This window comes from Pomacea canaliculata, linkage group LG1 (genome assembly GCF_003073045.1).
Source record: "Pomacea canaliculata isolate SZHN2017 linkage group LG1, ASM307304v1, whole genome shotgun sequence".
In the NCBI taxonomy this organism is placed as follows: domain Eukaryota; kingdom Metazoa; phylum Mollusca; class Gastropoda; order Architaenioglossa; family Ampullariidae; genus Pomacea; species Pomacea canaliculata.
In genome coordinates this window covers 25,570,056-25,585,022 of record NC_037590.1, presented here as the reverse complement: position 1 = coordinate 25,585,022, position 14,967 = coordinate 25,570,056, and the positions used below count along the sequence as shown (strand labels likewise).

The 14,967-nt window shown below is 39.5% G+C and overlaps 1 protein-coding gene across 1 annotated transcript; it reads left to right on the top strand.

The window, feature by feature from the left end:
- The first annotated feature begins 1,698 nt into the window (after positions 1-1,698).
- Positions 1,699-8,220, top strand: LOC112576481. The gene is made up of 4 exons (XM_025258943.1): positions 1,699-1,894; positions 3,879-3,998; positions 4,375-4,532; positions 8,075-8,220. Exons 1-4 carry the CDS (start codon positions 1,754-1,756, stop codon positions 8,076-8,078), a joined length of 423 nt encoding a protein of 140 aa, XP_025114728.1. The 5' UTR covers positions 1,699-1,753; the 3' UTR covers positions 8,079-8,220.
- The last annotated feature ends 6,747 nt before the right edge of the window (positions 8,221-14,967 follow it).

Genomic DNA, 14,967 nt, shown 5'->3' with positions numbered 1-14,967 from the left:
TTAAGCTTTTTTTTACAGTGTTAAATGAGTCGTTCAGATTTTCTGTTGAATGTAGTAGTCAATAAACTGCTAAAACTATTGGAATAAAAAATAAATTCTTTATAGTGCTGTTAATTCCCCCTACCTCCTACCCGCCAATCCATCGACCACACGGACACCGTCTCTACTTTAAACTTATTATCTTTCTCATGGTAACCTCCTGTTTTAATCCTCCTCCAGATGTAATTACTTGTTTGATGATTGAGAAACTGGAAGAGAAAGTTTCACTGTCGAATACTATGAATAAAAGCACCTTTGACCTCTCGCTTAGAGGCTGCAGCGTTAGGGGCGAGCCCCCATCCTCTCGGTTCACAGAGTGGCTACACATTAGTAACATACCTACCTCTTTACTGTCAGTTCCGATTTGCTTGCAGGGCCCCCAAGTGTCACATAAATCCAAAATCTCAATTCAAATGTCACTGTCCGATAACGCTGACATATAAGGGCTACTCACGACACACTTAGTTGCAGTCACTAAGGACTGAAGTTCTCTGAATTCACCGAACTATATTTTCCACAAATATCTAAGAGAAGACGCCGCGTCTACGGAACGAACACCTGCGACGTCTGTTGGAGACGAACGATTCATCCTCTTTTCTCTGTATTCTCCACTCTTGTACATAACAAATAGCCCAGCAACGTAAGCTGGTCTAGTTCGGTCGTGACCTGGTGCGAGGATTGTCCCTGGTTACCATAAGAACTGGCTTGTAATCAGCAGGAGTGGACTGGTCGTCCTGTGCAGGACCTATTTACTATTGCCCAAGACAGGCGCGAGTGGCAGACTTTGTCAGATGACGAGTCTATCCATGTGCTCCCCCCAACAATCGATACTCGCTAAGTCACGAAGGAACAAACAAATGAATGATGAAAAGTTCAGAGTATTGGAGAAAACTGGCATGACAGAGGCAAGCAAAATAAAACATAGAGCTTCAATGTGGCAATTGCATACTCTGGTATGACAATCGATTTCAATCTTGTATGGCCAGTGAATGAATAAGAGAAAACTGTCATCGCACAACTGGATGAACCTCCTTTTGCTTTACTGCCCCGTACGCATCCCACTTTCTCAAAGGTAGGATGCAAACACCAAGTATATTTACAACCTTCCCGCAAGCTGTCTTTCTGCAGACTGCAAAAATTTGGTTCTTCTCGAAGATTTTTAATTACGATTTTTATAAATCCCGATGGCGCTAGCCAGTCGGAAAAACTGCTAACAGTATTCCAGCACTGCTCGACTCTTTTCGTCAAAATGGAGTCAGCTTTATTTTCCGTTGTGAAAGAGTCTTTTCTTTCCCTTTGCTGTTAATGCTGTTCATTTACTGAAACAGTAATAATAAAAAATCCTACAGTACGCAGTTGGATAGACTCTAGTGAAGGGCCTTTTTTTTTAAAAACAAAGGAACAGAAACAAGACAAAATGAAAACTGCAGGTGTAAAAAAAGAAAAGAAAACGGTTCCCTTTGAATAAAGATGGATTGTTCTCGGCGCTATCACATTCCTCCTCGTATGACGCACTAGACTGCGCATCTCGGCTATGTACCTATTTAAAATACATGCCTAGGGAAGCTGACGGTTTTGATAAAATCCAGAAAAAGCTTTCCTTCACAATGGCTTATATTCGAAATTTCAGCTGCGTATTTTTATTAATCTGATATTTCAATCTTCATAGCCTCTCATCTTATAAAAAGAACAACTAATGTAAAGAGCAACGTCCATGCAAGCTTTTAAAAGGCTACACACTCCAAAAATCTCCTTCAATTTACAGAAAATCATTGCCATGGCTGTATTTAACACTCAGGCTGCTTTCTTCTGGCTTCATATTTTTGCTATCGCTTGTGCACAGCTTTCAGAACAGGTAAGACGAACCTCTACATATAATTATCTCTTGACAACTAATTTGAACTAGCTTTAGGAAAGGTAGCAGTTATGAAAATGGTTTTTCAAGGTCCACACCGTGTGCACACTCATTTCTACTCCTATGTAAATAACATATGTGTGCTGCATGTGACGAGATGAAAAATGCTCTGCCCACTGGTCTACCTTTTTCTAGCTGTCCATCGCATACAAATGAATTCTAATTACTGCATAGTAAAGAAAAACAATCAATTTTCTGCATGTAGTGTCATTATTTATCGACAAAAGTAGCGTAAGTCTTAAGATACGTTAAAATATAAATTACATCGACAAATTTCATCCTCAGGCTCCATAGGAATAGGCAGACAAACACAAGGTTTATTTCATCCTACCATGCTAGACAGATATGATTGTCTATGAGTGATTCCTGTAGAAATATGTTGTCACATCAATAACACCAAACTAAAATGTTGTCATCATATTTAGATGTTTATTTAACTTTAATTGCAGGTACAGTGTTCCCTCGTTTATCGCGGGGGATAGGTGCTATGATCAGCCGCGATAAACGAATTTCCGCGAAATAGGGACATACATGTAATAATAATATATACATGTAAAACAATATCATGTAAAGTAATATATTAATCATGGTATTAATACAGTACAATAACACTTAAGTGTAAAAAAATTATAACTGTACTCAGAGAAACCCAAAAAACTGATGCGAACTGGCTGCGAGATGGGAGATAACAATCATGGCTCGTCGCTTACGCATAGCAATGGATTTCTGTTACTCAATAGTTTCTTTCTTTCTATCTACAAAATAACCATGGTATTTTAATAGAAATACAAATATAGCTACATTTTTCGTCTTTTTCCTGTTGACGTATCTATGGTATTTTGTAGAACGATAATTCCCAGCACGAAAATATCGATCGATACTTCACTCAAAAAAAAAAAACAAAAACAAAACAAAACCGCGAAGTAGTGAATCCGCGATATATGAACCGCGAAGTAGCGATGGAATACTGTATATATGAATACAATGAGCAGAGTTTACATCTTAAGACGCTCACTGGGAGATAGGTGGTTCATGCGTTTATTACAATTTTGCCGTCTTCAGTCTACGTCTATCCTTGGATATCCTCACTTCTTCCACATCCAGATTCTCTCAAACAAAACCAAATCAATAATGGCAGAAGTACATGTAGAAATTTGTGACCAAGTTATCTTTGCTCTTCACGTCATAAGTTTTTCCTTTTCCATCTGTACCACTCATTCAGCAGAGTACCTAGTTCACAGTTGAAATTACTGCGTTCTTTTTTTTCTAGCCATCTTTATTGAAGTGTTCTCTCCTCTATTTCTTTCACTTAGTCAATAGTAGTTTTGATCAACTAGATCCTAGATGTCTTGCAATTCACGCACCTGGTGATGATCTTGCAATAGTAATAGTAGTGATAGCGACGATTAACATATTAACGTTAATATAATGAAACTTACCTCCTGTAAGTGTCCTGCTGTATTTGGTCAAGTTGTAGTTTCACGACAGCGCATCAACACTTTTGCAATGTATACAATTCCAGCGTGCCTGTCACTACTGTCCTCTGAGTCACCGCCATCCGCCTTTTCGTAAACACTGTTCTGCCACGCACAATTTTCTGTTGGTGAAATAATAATAATAATGTATTCACTTAATACACATTTATGTTGCTGTGAAAAAGACTGATAGATTTACTGAAATCTGTGATTGCGGTTGGCGGGCCACATCAAATGATTATGGACGTTACCCACGAGTGCGTGCATGTGTTTGGTTTTATTCACTGGACGATACGAACTATGTGTAGGTGTGCTTGTCTGGTAGCTTTATGATACGAACTTTGTAGATATGTTTGCTATCTACTAACTTGATACGAATTATGTAGATGTATTTGCTATGTGCTAGCTGGAGGAAATGAATAATATAGATGTGTTTGGCCATCTGCTAGCTGGACGATACGAGTTATGTAGATGGCGTGACTACAACCTTGACTGGTGAGACTCGTCACTTCTACACACCATCCACTCCGTCACCCGAAGATATTAACTGTTACGTTGACGTTCCCGCCGTGAGTACTGTCTCTGCTTCCTTCACGTTTATGCCTATCATAAAAACACACACCTAAATACATGAATTAACCCTCTAATAAATGCACACATGCAATAATTTTATTTTAGTAACTTTAGTCTATACCCTGAAACAAATTCAAGAAAATATGTATTTTTTCTGATTTTCTACACGTTTCTGTTGTGAAATACTGGATGTTCAACTAATGGAATATCTTACTGATTGATTTAAAAATAAAAGCGGCTCATTGAGCAAATATACTCGGATTTCGGAAGTTGCTGTCTGCTATTTATGCTGTCTCTTTAAAGAAAAGGAGGAAAAATTAACACAGTCTCACATAAACTCTCTCGCTGATGACTTAGCTTCTCTGTTCCCAGACCAGAGTAGGTGGGCAATGTGTGCGACTAGGATTTCGCAGGCGGCGGGGAAATCGGGGACGTCCGCAGGTAACTTGGGGATGCCAAGCCGGAGTTCATCTGTCTATTATACCAGAATGTCAGAACCCACAAGGGAGAAGCCGAACAAACACAGACGGGTAAGCAAAGCAGAGTGAAAGGGATGACGTATTTACTTTGAAAGCTTTCATTTTGAAAGATTGCTGCCTCGAGATCAGAAATCGTAGGGAACTCGTCTGATGCGTAGTTGGAACTGGAACGGGGGGATCTGTGATAATGCTGACGGCTTTTAACCTCACAGCCCTGGTGTAAGATTATCTAGTAGTCTTTGTGAAATGTCAATTATCTTGCTGGTAGTCTTAACCACCCTCATCAAATAAACAGTTATCTTTCCAATAATACAGTATTATATACAAACTGTAAGTACAACATGCAATGTAGTGCTTTCACTGGAGCTCAGTGAGGGGGGGGGGGGGAAATTGGTGTTTTACACCGAGCCAGCAACTAAGGCTATATTACGGCAAGCAGCCAGCCCTGTGCAGAGAAAGAACAGCGTGCACCAGACGAGAAATGAACTCTGGGCAGCCAACCTTCACTGTATTGGTGACAGGCGCTAACCGTTGCGCCACGGGACCGCTGGGGCTCAGGAGAAAAAACTTCTAGTAATATCTTTACCAAACTGTAGGTACAGCATGACATTAATAATTCTTTACATATATTACATGTAGCCTGTACTACAACTGCAACTTTTTTGCAATTTAAAAACAGAAAATTTATTTACACTTAAAAATCAAGTAGTATACAGTTCAAAAGCAATATATATATATAAATATGAAATTTAGTTTTTTCCCTATTTTTGCATATTTAAAACAGTGGATGGACATAACGTTATCGATAAATAGTATAGCGTAGCTGTAATAGCCGACTCATGACCAGTTTACTTCTGAAGCTTCGCCTTTGACTGACAGCAAAACTGAATATTATTTGAAGTTAAAAGATATTCATGTCATCGGCGATCGATTCATCTTTTGGGCCTGGGTCGATTCGAGTTTTGGTATTGAGATTTTTATACAATATGGGAAACACTATTCAAATTTGCAGTTCTGAGAAAATCTTGAACTGTTTTCTTGTACTTTTCCCACTACTTCTTTCACTAGATAAGACATATGGACAGAAGTCTTTCTACTACCATGCCCCATCAACTAAAAACTGATTACCCGTCAGCCTTCGTCACTCTGATTCTCTCACCATTTTTACGTCTAAACTTAAGACATATTTTTAAAGAACTGCGACTGCGACTTCACTGTCCTGACCATGAGCGTTCATAACGCGTGTCTGTAATTTACTTTATGTATGAGCGGATGTCTTTTGTAGAAGAGAGCGTGTGTTAAATGGGTATATGGGTGCATGGTTCTTGGTGATTCAGTCTGTATATCATTTCTGTAAAGGGCTCTGATAAAATCGTTGGAAAAGCGCTATATAAATCTTCATTATTACTACTTATCGCTAATTTAAAACTTGTAAACTATCCATACAACGACATGGCCTTAGTAGCCTGTCTCAAGATTGTGTTGGGGACGACATAAAAGTCACAGACAAAGCACGTGTTCTTTCTTACAACAAATTACCAGGATATGTATGTGGGCTTACAATTCTCTATTATTTGAGAGCTTGTGTTTTTTTAGGGGAGAGCAGTAAATTTCACATAAGACAAATCAATATATATATATTCAAATGACTACAGACCAGATAAGCACCTGAATGACATAGGTTACTCTCCTGACGACGATACATTGTCTATACCCCAGAGTAGCAGGTGTAGACTAGGCGGACACACCTGGCTGACGTCTACTCGTCTTTCTTGCCCCCTAGGTAATTCCGGAAATCCTTACTTTACAACGAATATTCATATTGAATTTTAGCTAACACTGTTTGTTACATGGAACAACAATACTTCTTTCCATTAACAAGCGTTTCAACCAAATATTAAGTTTTCACGCCATTCTCTCACTGTTATGAAGATAACTATAGCAATAAAGAAATCGGGCCCCATACCTTGGCTAGGCAAGATATATTTTTCTGATTCCCCGGTAATTTTCATACAGAAATTTGCTACATTGTCTTTCTTCTTCGACGACTGGCGTGGGAATCATCAAACTGAGTTTCGCCCAACTACAGGGATCCAGTGAACCTTTCGCTTACTCATGCACTCTCTCGTAACTCATACCCATTCCCAAGTGCTCCTACCAGGGTTTTAGTTGAGGGCGGTAATTCGTGTTTCTTAAGACAGACAAGGGGGACACCCCCATTTCATTGAGTACTCCCCGTTGAAGTACTTTGCATTGTAGATCTGGAGGACTACTTTGACTGCAGCTTTCTGAAAGTGAATGCTGGAAAAAAGGGAAGAGATGATTTTGGCGTGGGGCGTGATGAGAGAGAAGCTACTAACCTCTATCACTCGTTCGCAATCAAAGGTCAGCCACCTTCGAGTATCTTGGCACAGTGATGGAAGGGTCTTTACCAGTAATTATGTAGCCAGTTGTATAAAATGACTCATTAGAGACTGTACCTTTTGCGAAAAACCTGAAGCTTAAAGTTTCTATATACTGGTCGTTCGTTGAAAGAATACTTACCTCCTGATACTGCAAGGCTGACCAAACTCGTCAACAAAACAGGTAATATAACCGCAATGAAACAGTTACCACTGTCTAACCTGCATCTTCATAATGTCAAAATATTCAATAAAAGCCACATAGATTACTGCTAGCCCTATTCACTTTCTCCGAGTTACTTTCGGGCATTCGACATTTGTCTAATTGTCTGGGCAAGGACCCCATAACATTTCTGATCGGGATCGCGCTCGATTTTATTCTCTGCACAGGTACAGTTTGAGCTGTACATTATCGTTCATGCACTAATTATTTAAGTAGTTTGACAGAAATGTTTACATTTTTTTTGTTATAAGAGTGCAAAAAAGCATTTTCTGTAAAATAATATTGTTAAATGGTCAAATATGTTTCGTTACAGTTGAAAAATGCAATATATCATGCAAATCTAGGAAAAGTTATACAATTGCCCTCGCAAAACACTCACACTTACTTGACACATATTCACGCGTGCGCATAAGTACTTGACACATCTATCCATCCACTCACCCAAAAGGAATAGTCGTCCATCCACAAAACGGAATACAAGTTTTTATCGAGTATTGTTCGTGTTTATTTTCCCATCATGGGATGCATAACTATTACTATTTTAAAAACAACTGACCAGTTGAAAGAAATTTTATCCATGTCATTAATCATAAAATTCATCAAAAAACACTCTTCCCACCGACGGCTGTTTTCCGAAGAGGTTGTGTAATATTCTTTGACTATTTCGCAACATCTAATTTATTTAACCTTAAATCACGTTCTTTGTTATCGGATAATTAATTAACGGATAGGTCTTAGAGGCTGAAATGTACAGGTTAGTTTTATATCGCCTATATCTATCGACAGATGAGAAAAACGCAAATCATTCGAGTTGGCCCTTACGGGCTAATGATGTACTATGCAAATAAGCAGTTATTATGATTGTAATATAATTATAAAAAGTAGATTATACTATATTAATTATACATAATTTTACGTGCAATTAAAACGATATAACTCCATTTAGTTTTGTTTTATTTCAATAACAGGTAAGCCTCGAGTACGCAATGATCTTGGAAGTTCGATGACAAATTGCAAGATACATTTTGGTAAAGGACATTCACTTTTGGAGTATTGCCTTCGTCAAGCTCGACGAAAAAAAAAAAAAAAAAAAAAAAAAGAAAAGAAAAAAAAACACGCTGAGATGTTGAGACAACACCCGAAGGCGCTGATTTTTCAGTCACATAATCACAAACCAAGGCAGAGAGACTCCCAGGCCGAATAAAGCCCGACACAGACACGTACACCCTGATTTAAGTACTGATTATTAAGTTAATAAGACCATGATCAGTTTGGTCTCTCCATGGATTTTTACTTACGTGTAGTTTTATTAAAAGCGCTGCATAAGAAAAATAAATCTCAGAAATATTGAGTTTATCTGTATATTAAATAACGACCACTGTGAGATTTTTTGAACAGGATAAAAGAATTTCAACAAATTTATTTTGAGTTCTTCTTTCAGTTACATTTTCCCTTAAGCAACGTAATAAACTGAATACTACACGAAAAATTTAAAACTACGAACAGTACCACAGACCATGAAAGTCGGGCACATAATATTTATTTTTGACATAGCAACTTATGTCTGCACAGTTCGGTTTGCTTAAAAACATCCCTTTTGAACCATAATGGTCTTTATATGTTTGCGTCCAAAGCTTGATGTACCAAACTGATTGTAAACAGTACGGGTACAAACCATGCTTATAAATGGAGCGTGCTTAGAACTAATTTGCAAATAACGGTAGGGCGTTTAATTGATGTGTCAGTAAATTACGTATAATTATTCATATTCCCGCTGTATGGGATTTAAAGGTTAGAGCAAATGCGGCTAGTCAGTGAATTGTGCCAGACCCTTGTCGATGAAATATGAACAAAACTTCTTTCACTAAGTTTTTGGTCAAATTTGTACTTTTCATTTGTAAGAATGTTATTTACCATCTTCAGAAAACAGTGTAGGATGTGTATAGAGATTTTCTTACTATAGGCTTGTCATGAAACTAATTACTATACAGAAGTATTGTGTTAACTGTCGATCAATACTGAAACTAGATCCTGGTATATTTATATATAGCACAAGATATCCTGAATGTCCAGCTCTTGACCCCTCACACCCACGAAAAAGTCACGATAATGTTAACCTTCATCTGACAGAAAACATAGCCGTGATATAATAGGCATAACTCAACTGAAGACTTGGCGCTTGTGTCAGGCAAGGACAATCCAGGAAATCGGTTTGCGGAAACAGCCCACAGATTGTCGGAAAAGAGAATATAAAATACAAGTTGGGTCACGGGAGACAAATGAGGTTCCATCTTGTACTTGAAATTAGCAAAGAGCTGTTTTCTTATAATTATAAACTGTTTAATAGCTTGTGCGGTCTGTGCAGTTTTCCTTTCACATTGTTGTAAGGTGATTATCAAAAGAGATACAGCCATCAGCAGCAAACAGCGCGTGACAGCCAGTGGCGTACTTACACCGACTGGCGACCTCTCCTCCAGCTAGGAGGTCTGGGGGCTGTCTATATTGTCCCTCAATAGCCCCCGCACCCGTCTGTTCTCCCTTATGCAACCTTTTAACAACCCGTCAACCCGTGGCATACTGGCTTAAATCAAATCAAACTTTATTGTCTGTCCGAGGAAGTCCAAGATAGACATTTTTCTTTTGCTCACAAGCACTACATATACAAACATAACATGAGCATAACAAACATAATATGAGCATAACAAACACAGTATGAAACAAACAAGCAAACAGAAAAAACCCAACCAATAAAACCGCAAAATTTATCGCCCCTACAAGGATATGCACCCCTAGGCACGTGTCTATTGGGAAATACGCACATGGTGATGCGTCAAAGTCACCTCAAGCAATATTTACAAATATATTGGGATTGATGATGCATTCATTACAACATAGGAAGCTAATTGACTTCATTGAGAGATATAAGTGTTATTTGGAGCAAGAAGGTAGGGCGATTCATATACTGTATGTAGGTATGGTAACAGGACTCTGTATCAGAATCTATCAAGATAGTTTTAGTGTTTGTGCGCACGCATGGAGGGTGGGGGCGGTGGTGGTGAGCGGGCGGGGGATCTAATGTTGACTAGTGTATATAGATGTCACCCATCCAATAAAACATTTCGTTCTGCTTTATTTCTCTCTGTGTGTGTAAGGAGGAGGTAAAAGGTTTTGGGTTGCCAAACTGTCCTTCTTGACAGGTGCGTGTGACCGGTAATGGCAGAGGTTTCTAAATGTCGCGTAACCGTCCCGGACATCGCCGGATGCACGTTCGCAACCACTCAACAGCCGGCACAAACACACAACCACTCGCTCGGCCAAAGACGGCGCGCGACGTTCCTGTCGAACTGCAGACCACACAGCAATAACAAAGACAAAATGAACGGTACAAAACAAACAAATTTATTACACACATAAAATAATGCTAATAAAATGTCTCATACACACATGCACACCAACACTTAAAAGTGAGAGAAAAAAAACCCCCACAAAAACAAACAAACTGTCCTTTGCACAGGCGAGAGACAAAGAACATGAAAACAAAAGGGGATGGGAGACACAGCAGCCTCACGAACTGCGGGTTGCCAAGTCTGTAGTCTGGTCAAGGTGTCCGCCGAGTGCAGCTTGCCCTCTGGCCCTGCCTGGCGCTCCAGCGCTGACCCCACTTCCTAGCGTCCTTTGTAGGTGCGAAACCTGAGCAGCCCGTTGGTCACGTGGGCCCTTGCTCGCAGGTTCGCACCCTCGCGGTTACCGATGATTATAAATATCGAAAAAATCCAGTGAAATCGACTGTTTTGTCCTTCCGCTGAGTAATCAACATATCTTCCTGAGACGGTTAGCAGACGAACTGGCGTGTGACGTAGGACCAAGACAGGTGTCCGTGATCATTGCTAGGATTTGAACTCGTGGTCTCGTTAGTTGAATTAGTGATATTCAAAATTATTAACAATCAAGATGGCTATAAGTAATGTCCAACCATATCAATCTGAACCAATTGCATCAGCTCACACTGTCATCGACTGGACATCATCGGAGGACGAGGAAAATATTTCAACAGTCGAAGGACAAAGCAAGTCATATTGTGTCCACGGGAACAAAAAGTGAACGAATGCTTTAGATTCAAGGACTTTAAATAAGCATAATGCACTCGAACTCCATTTACTGGGCGTTTTTGAAGAATTTACTTCGTAGTATATTTAAAGAATAAAATTACATTTGGCATGATAATTATTTCCTTATGCACACGCACACACACCACTTTTGTATATAATAATTTATGTTTTAAAGTGAGCTTTTCAAAGCATAGTTTTAAAAATTATATAAAACAGTCTGTCTCACTTGTTAAGCAGTCTTGGTCATATGTTATAAGGTCAAGTGACGGAGAACGAGACTTCGTCGAAGCAAACGAAAGAGTTCCGTGTAATTTTTCTTATTAAACACAGAATTCTACAAAACTTTCAACTTTTTCCACATTAACAGACACGCAAATAGACGAGATTCAAACTGATCCTACTCTTTACGAGATTCTAAGTAGTTTTATTTTGCCTTTACAATCCCTTTAATCACATCTGGATTTGTCGAGAAAACAGGAAGTGACGAAAGGGATCGAAGTATTTCTAATAATAGCATCGTCTGCATGAAGAGAATTCGAAGAAAAAAGATGCAACCGCTGTTAAAAAACAAAAAACAAAAAAACAAAAACAAAAACAGACCAGGACACGATATGCTGTTGCTGAATGTTCTCTTCGACACTGAGATGGAGCACGAATGTGTTCAAAAGTTCGTGGAGTGAGTTTGTACTCATTTAGAAAATCATAAAGATAATGGCAACAAACTCCAGTGGATTAACTTTGTTCAGAGACATGTAAAGACAGATCTCTGCTTTGTTCAAATGTGCCTTGAGAACTTCTTCCCCACGCTGTAGTCAAGAATTTGCTTAAAACATTTCAAAAGCTGTTGTTATTCAGTCACTTATACAGTACAAGCAAGTCTTGGACTTTCAGTAAAACGAAGAGATCTTCTTCCTACAGCAGCGCCAATGATACAAAAGCATGAGCTGTTAAAACTAGCTACAACTGCTAGTAAAAAGCTTAAACAAAGATCAAGCACCAGATATACAGCATAGAGGCTTTCTACACCATGCTGGTCTCCAATAAACATCGTGAGACAGTCACAAACACAATATCAGTCGTATCCTTGTCCAGCACAATCCTAAAAACAACTGACGGTGTCAAGGCACCATTGATGTGCGTCCTTGAAACAGCTTAAAAAACAAAACCCAGGGTGACAAACATATGAACACGAACGAGTAAGCAAATAGTAAATGTTATAGCAATTGTATGCAATAGATGGTGACCATGGGTGTCCAAGTGAATGCAGCACTTTATATCACTGAATTGAATTCTCCAATAAAGACATTAAGAACTGTAAGAAGAGTTGCCAAACAGATGAAAGATGTTCTTTGTATATGATAATATGAATGTTCCACATAAATGTCTGAAAAAACTATAAACGGAGACAAATAAGATAAGAATACCCTGCCAACACAAAAAGTTCCCACTAAATTTATTTCTTGTTACAAAAGCAGCTCAAACATCTTTTTCAAAAATTGCAAATGTGCTGGAAATATGGTCGAACTTTCTAAGTCGAAATTTTCCCTAACTCGAATTTTAAACATTAATTGGTTGGTTTCCCATTGATAGCTCCAATCGTCCTTGCCAAAAACTTCCACAACTCGAATAATTTTAAGCCTGTCAGCATGTGGAAACAATTGTAAAATACTTCGGAAAGTGTAAAATTATATACTCCTTCCAACCCTGAAGGAGCCAAGACTCATGCTGAATGACATTCGTACGTTCATCGAGTCGCGCGAAGATGAGCCTACGAACATTTTTGACTCACTGTCAGTCATCGACTCCTTTATTTTAAAAGAAATAAATGGAAATTTTCTTCAGACGTCCATAATAGACTTTTTTGCTGGGAACAATGATGCGTGAGCACATGCAGAAATAAAGATAATTCCACTCTACAGTAAAAAAAAAAATGTTCTTTTTTTCGACCAAGTTCCTTAAATCGAGCCTTCCGTAACTCGATTTTTTTTCATCGGTCCCTTGAATCTTCGATAGATAGAAGTTTGACTGTACAGTAGTACCGATTCCGGCAACTTTATCAACGTTGCTTCCACATGGTGGTGCATAGTACTTTTGTCATGAAAAAGCAAGTGGATTTTTAAACTGGTTTGATTGCCACAAAGACAAAGGCTGGATTCTTAATGCTTCAGTTAGTCGTCCTTTGACCGGCATCTGTCGTTGAGGCGGGTTGGGAAGGGGGTGGGGCGAGAAAAACATGGATAGACGCGGTAGCTGACAGCCCCACCAATTGTCTATTGTGAGCGATAATCAGGTGCTGTTCAGGACGACCAGTCCAGTCTTTGACGTAAGCCAGTTCTTTCTCTGGCCACCGCGGCTTCGGCTACCCTCCAAGGTGCTTTGGAAGATAGTCTTCGACAAGGTGTCGTGCCGAGTCACATGGCCAAAGAAGATTAGCATAGCTGTTGAAAGTAGAGGTTCTTTGTGTCCTGCGAGTATGGCAGTATTGTTTTGTACAAAGTTGTTGGTTCTATGTTCTCTCTGGGAGATACAGAACAGCCTCCTCATGCGCTTGTTCTGGAATTCCTTGATTCTCCTTTCTGTTTCGATGAACAGAGTCCACTTTTTATCCGTACAGCAGGATCGTTACTACCAGGGATTTGTACAGCTTGTACTTGAACTTTATCTTATGGCTATGACAGACTATCATAGCTATTTCCGCTGTTGCTGTTGCGATCCTGATGCGATATCTGTCTTGGAGCTGCCAACCTTGAAGAGGGTGGCTCCCAAGTGCTTGAAGCTGCTTACCTCTTCTAGCAGTACACCATTCATTTAAATCTCTGCTTCGCCGCTGCCATTGATAATAACTTTGCTTGTTTTAGTGCTGGTCTCCCTTCCATATGCAATCGGACTGTCAGTTTGTTGGTGAGGTCTTGCAGTTCTTTGTTAGTGCCTACTAACAGATCATGTCTGCAAAGCGTAGGCTGCAGATCGGCCTTCCACCATTGGAAATAAAAGTATGATGGTCATAGACAGCTTCGAGTATGATGTTCTCCAAGAAGGTATTAAACAGCACCGGTGACATGATTAGAGAGGGGTGTAACTCCACCGAAGAACTGAAACCGAGTCCATCACCACGCAGGTTCAACAAAGGCGTTGGCGATGGATTGGACATGTGCTCCGCCAGCAGACAGCAGACCTCTCCAGATTCGCCCTACGATGGACTCCAGGCAGCCGAAGAAAACGAAGCCGCCCAAAGGAAACTTGGAGAAAAACAATGGAAAGGAAGATGAAAGGAAAGGGCTGGACATGGGGTCACTTAGAGCGGGTTTCAGCCGATCGACATCGGTGGCAGACTCTGGTTGAGGCCTTATGTGCAACATGATGCACGAAGAGGATTAGACAGATAGAAAGTGTTTATTGAGATGTTAAAGGGAAAAGCAATGGAAAAGCTGGGCTTATATGTTGATTCTGACATTCTGAATCATGTCTGATAAACCATCGTTCACTTACAGTAAAGTCTAAAAAAAGTTCTGAAGTTGTTAAACAAGGATGTCTCGTTGTCAAGGTACATTTCTAAGCTATGGGATACCAGACCTTCAGTCTCCAGAGTTGGGAGAAGGGGTTGTCATGGAATCATGGATTTGGGGATGATTGAGTAAACCAAGGCACGGTTGAGCACATTGGATCATACTGGTGTGACAAATGGTTGTGTTACAAACAGTAACACAGCTACAGCACCCTTCGATACCGCTATTGTGGTAACAAATGCTGCG

Excerpts from the sequence above, each read along its gene's own strand:
- LOC112576481 (XM_025258943.1), top strand. The coding sequence starts at position 1,754 with ATGCAAGCTTTTAAAAGGCTACACACTCCAAAAATCTCCTTCAATTTA. Across the intron at positions 1,895-3,878 it reads GTGCACAGCTTTCAGAACAG|CTGGACGATACGAGTTATGT; the intron begins GTAAGACGAACC and ends GCCATCTGCTAG. Across the intron at positions 3,999-4,374 it reads GTTACGTTGACGTTCCCGCC|ACCAGAGTAGGTGGGCAATG; the intron begins GTGAGTACTGTC and ends CTCTGTTCCCAG.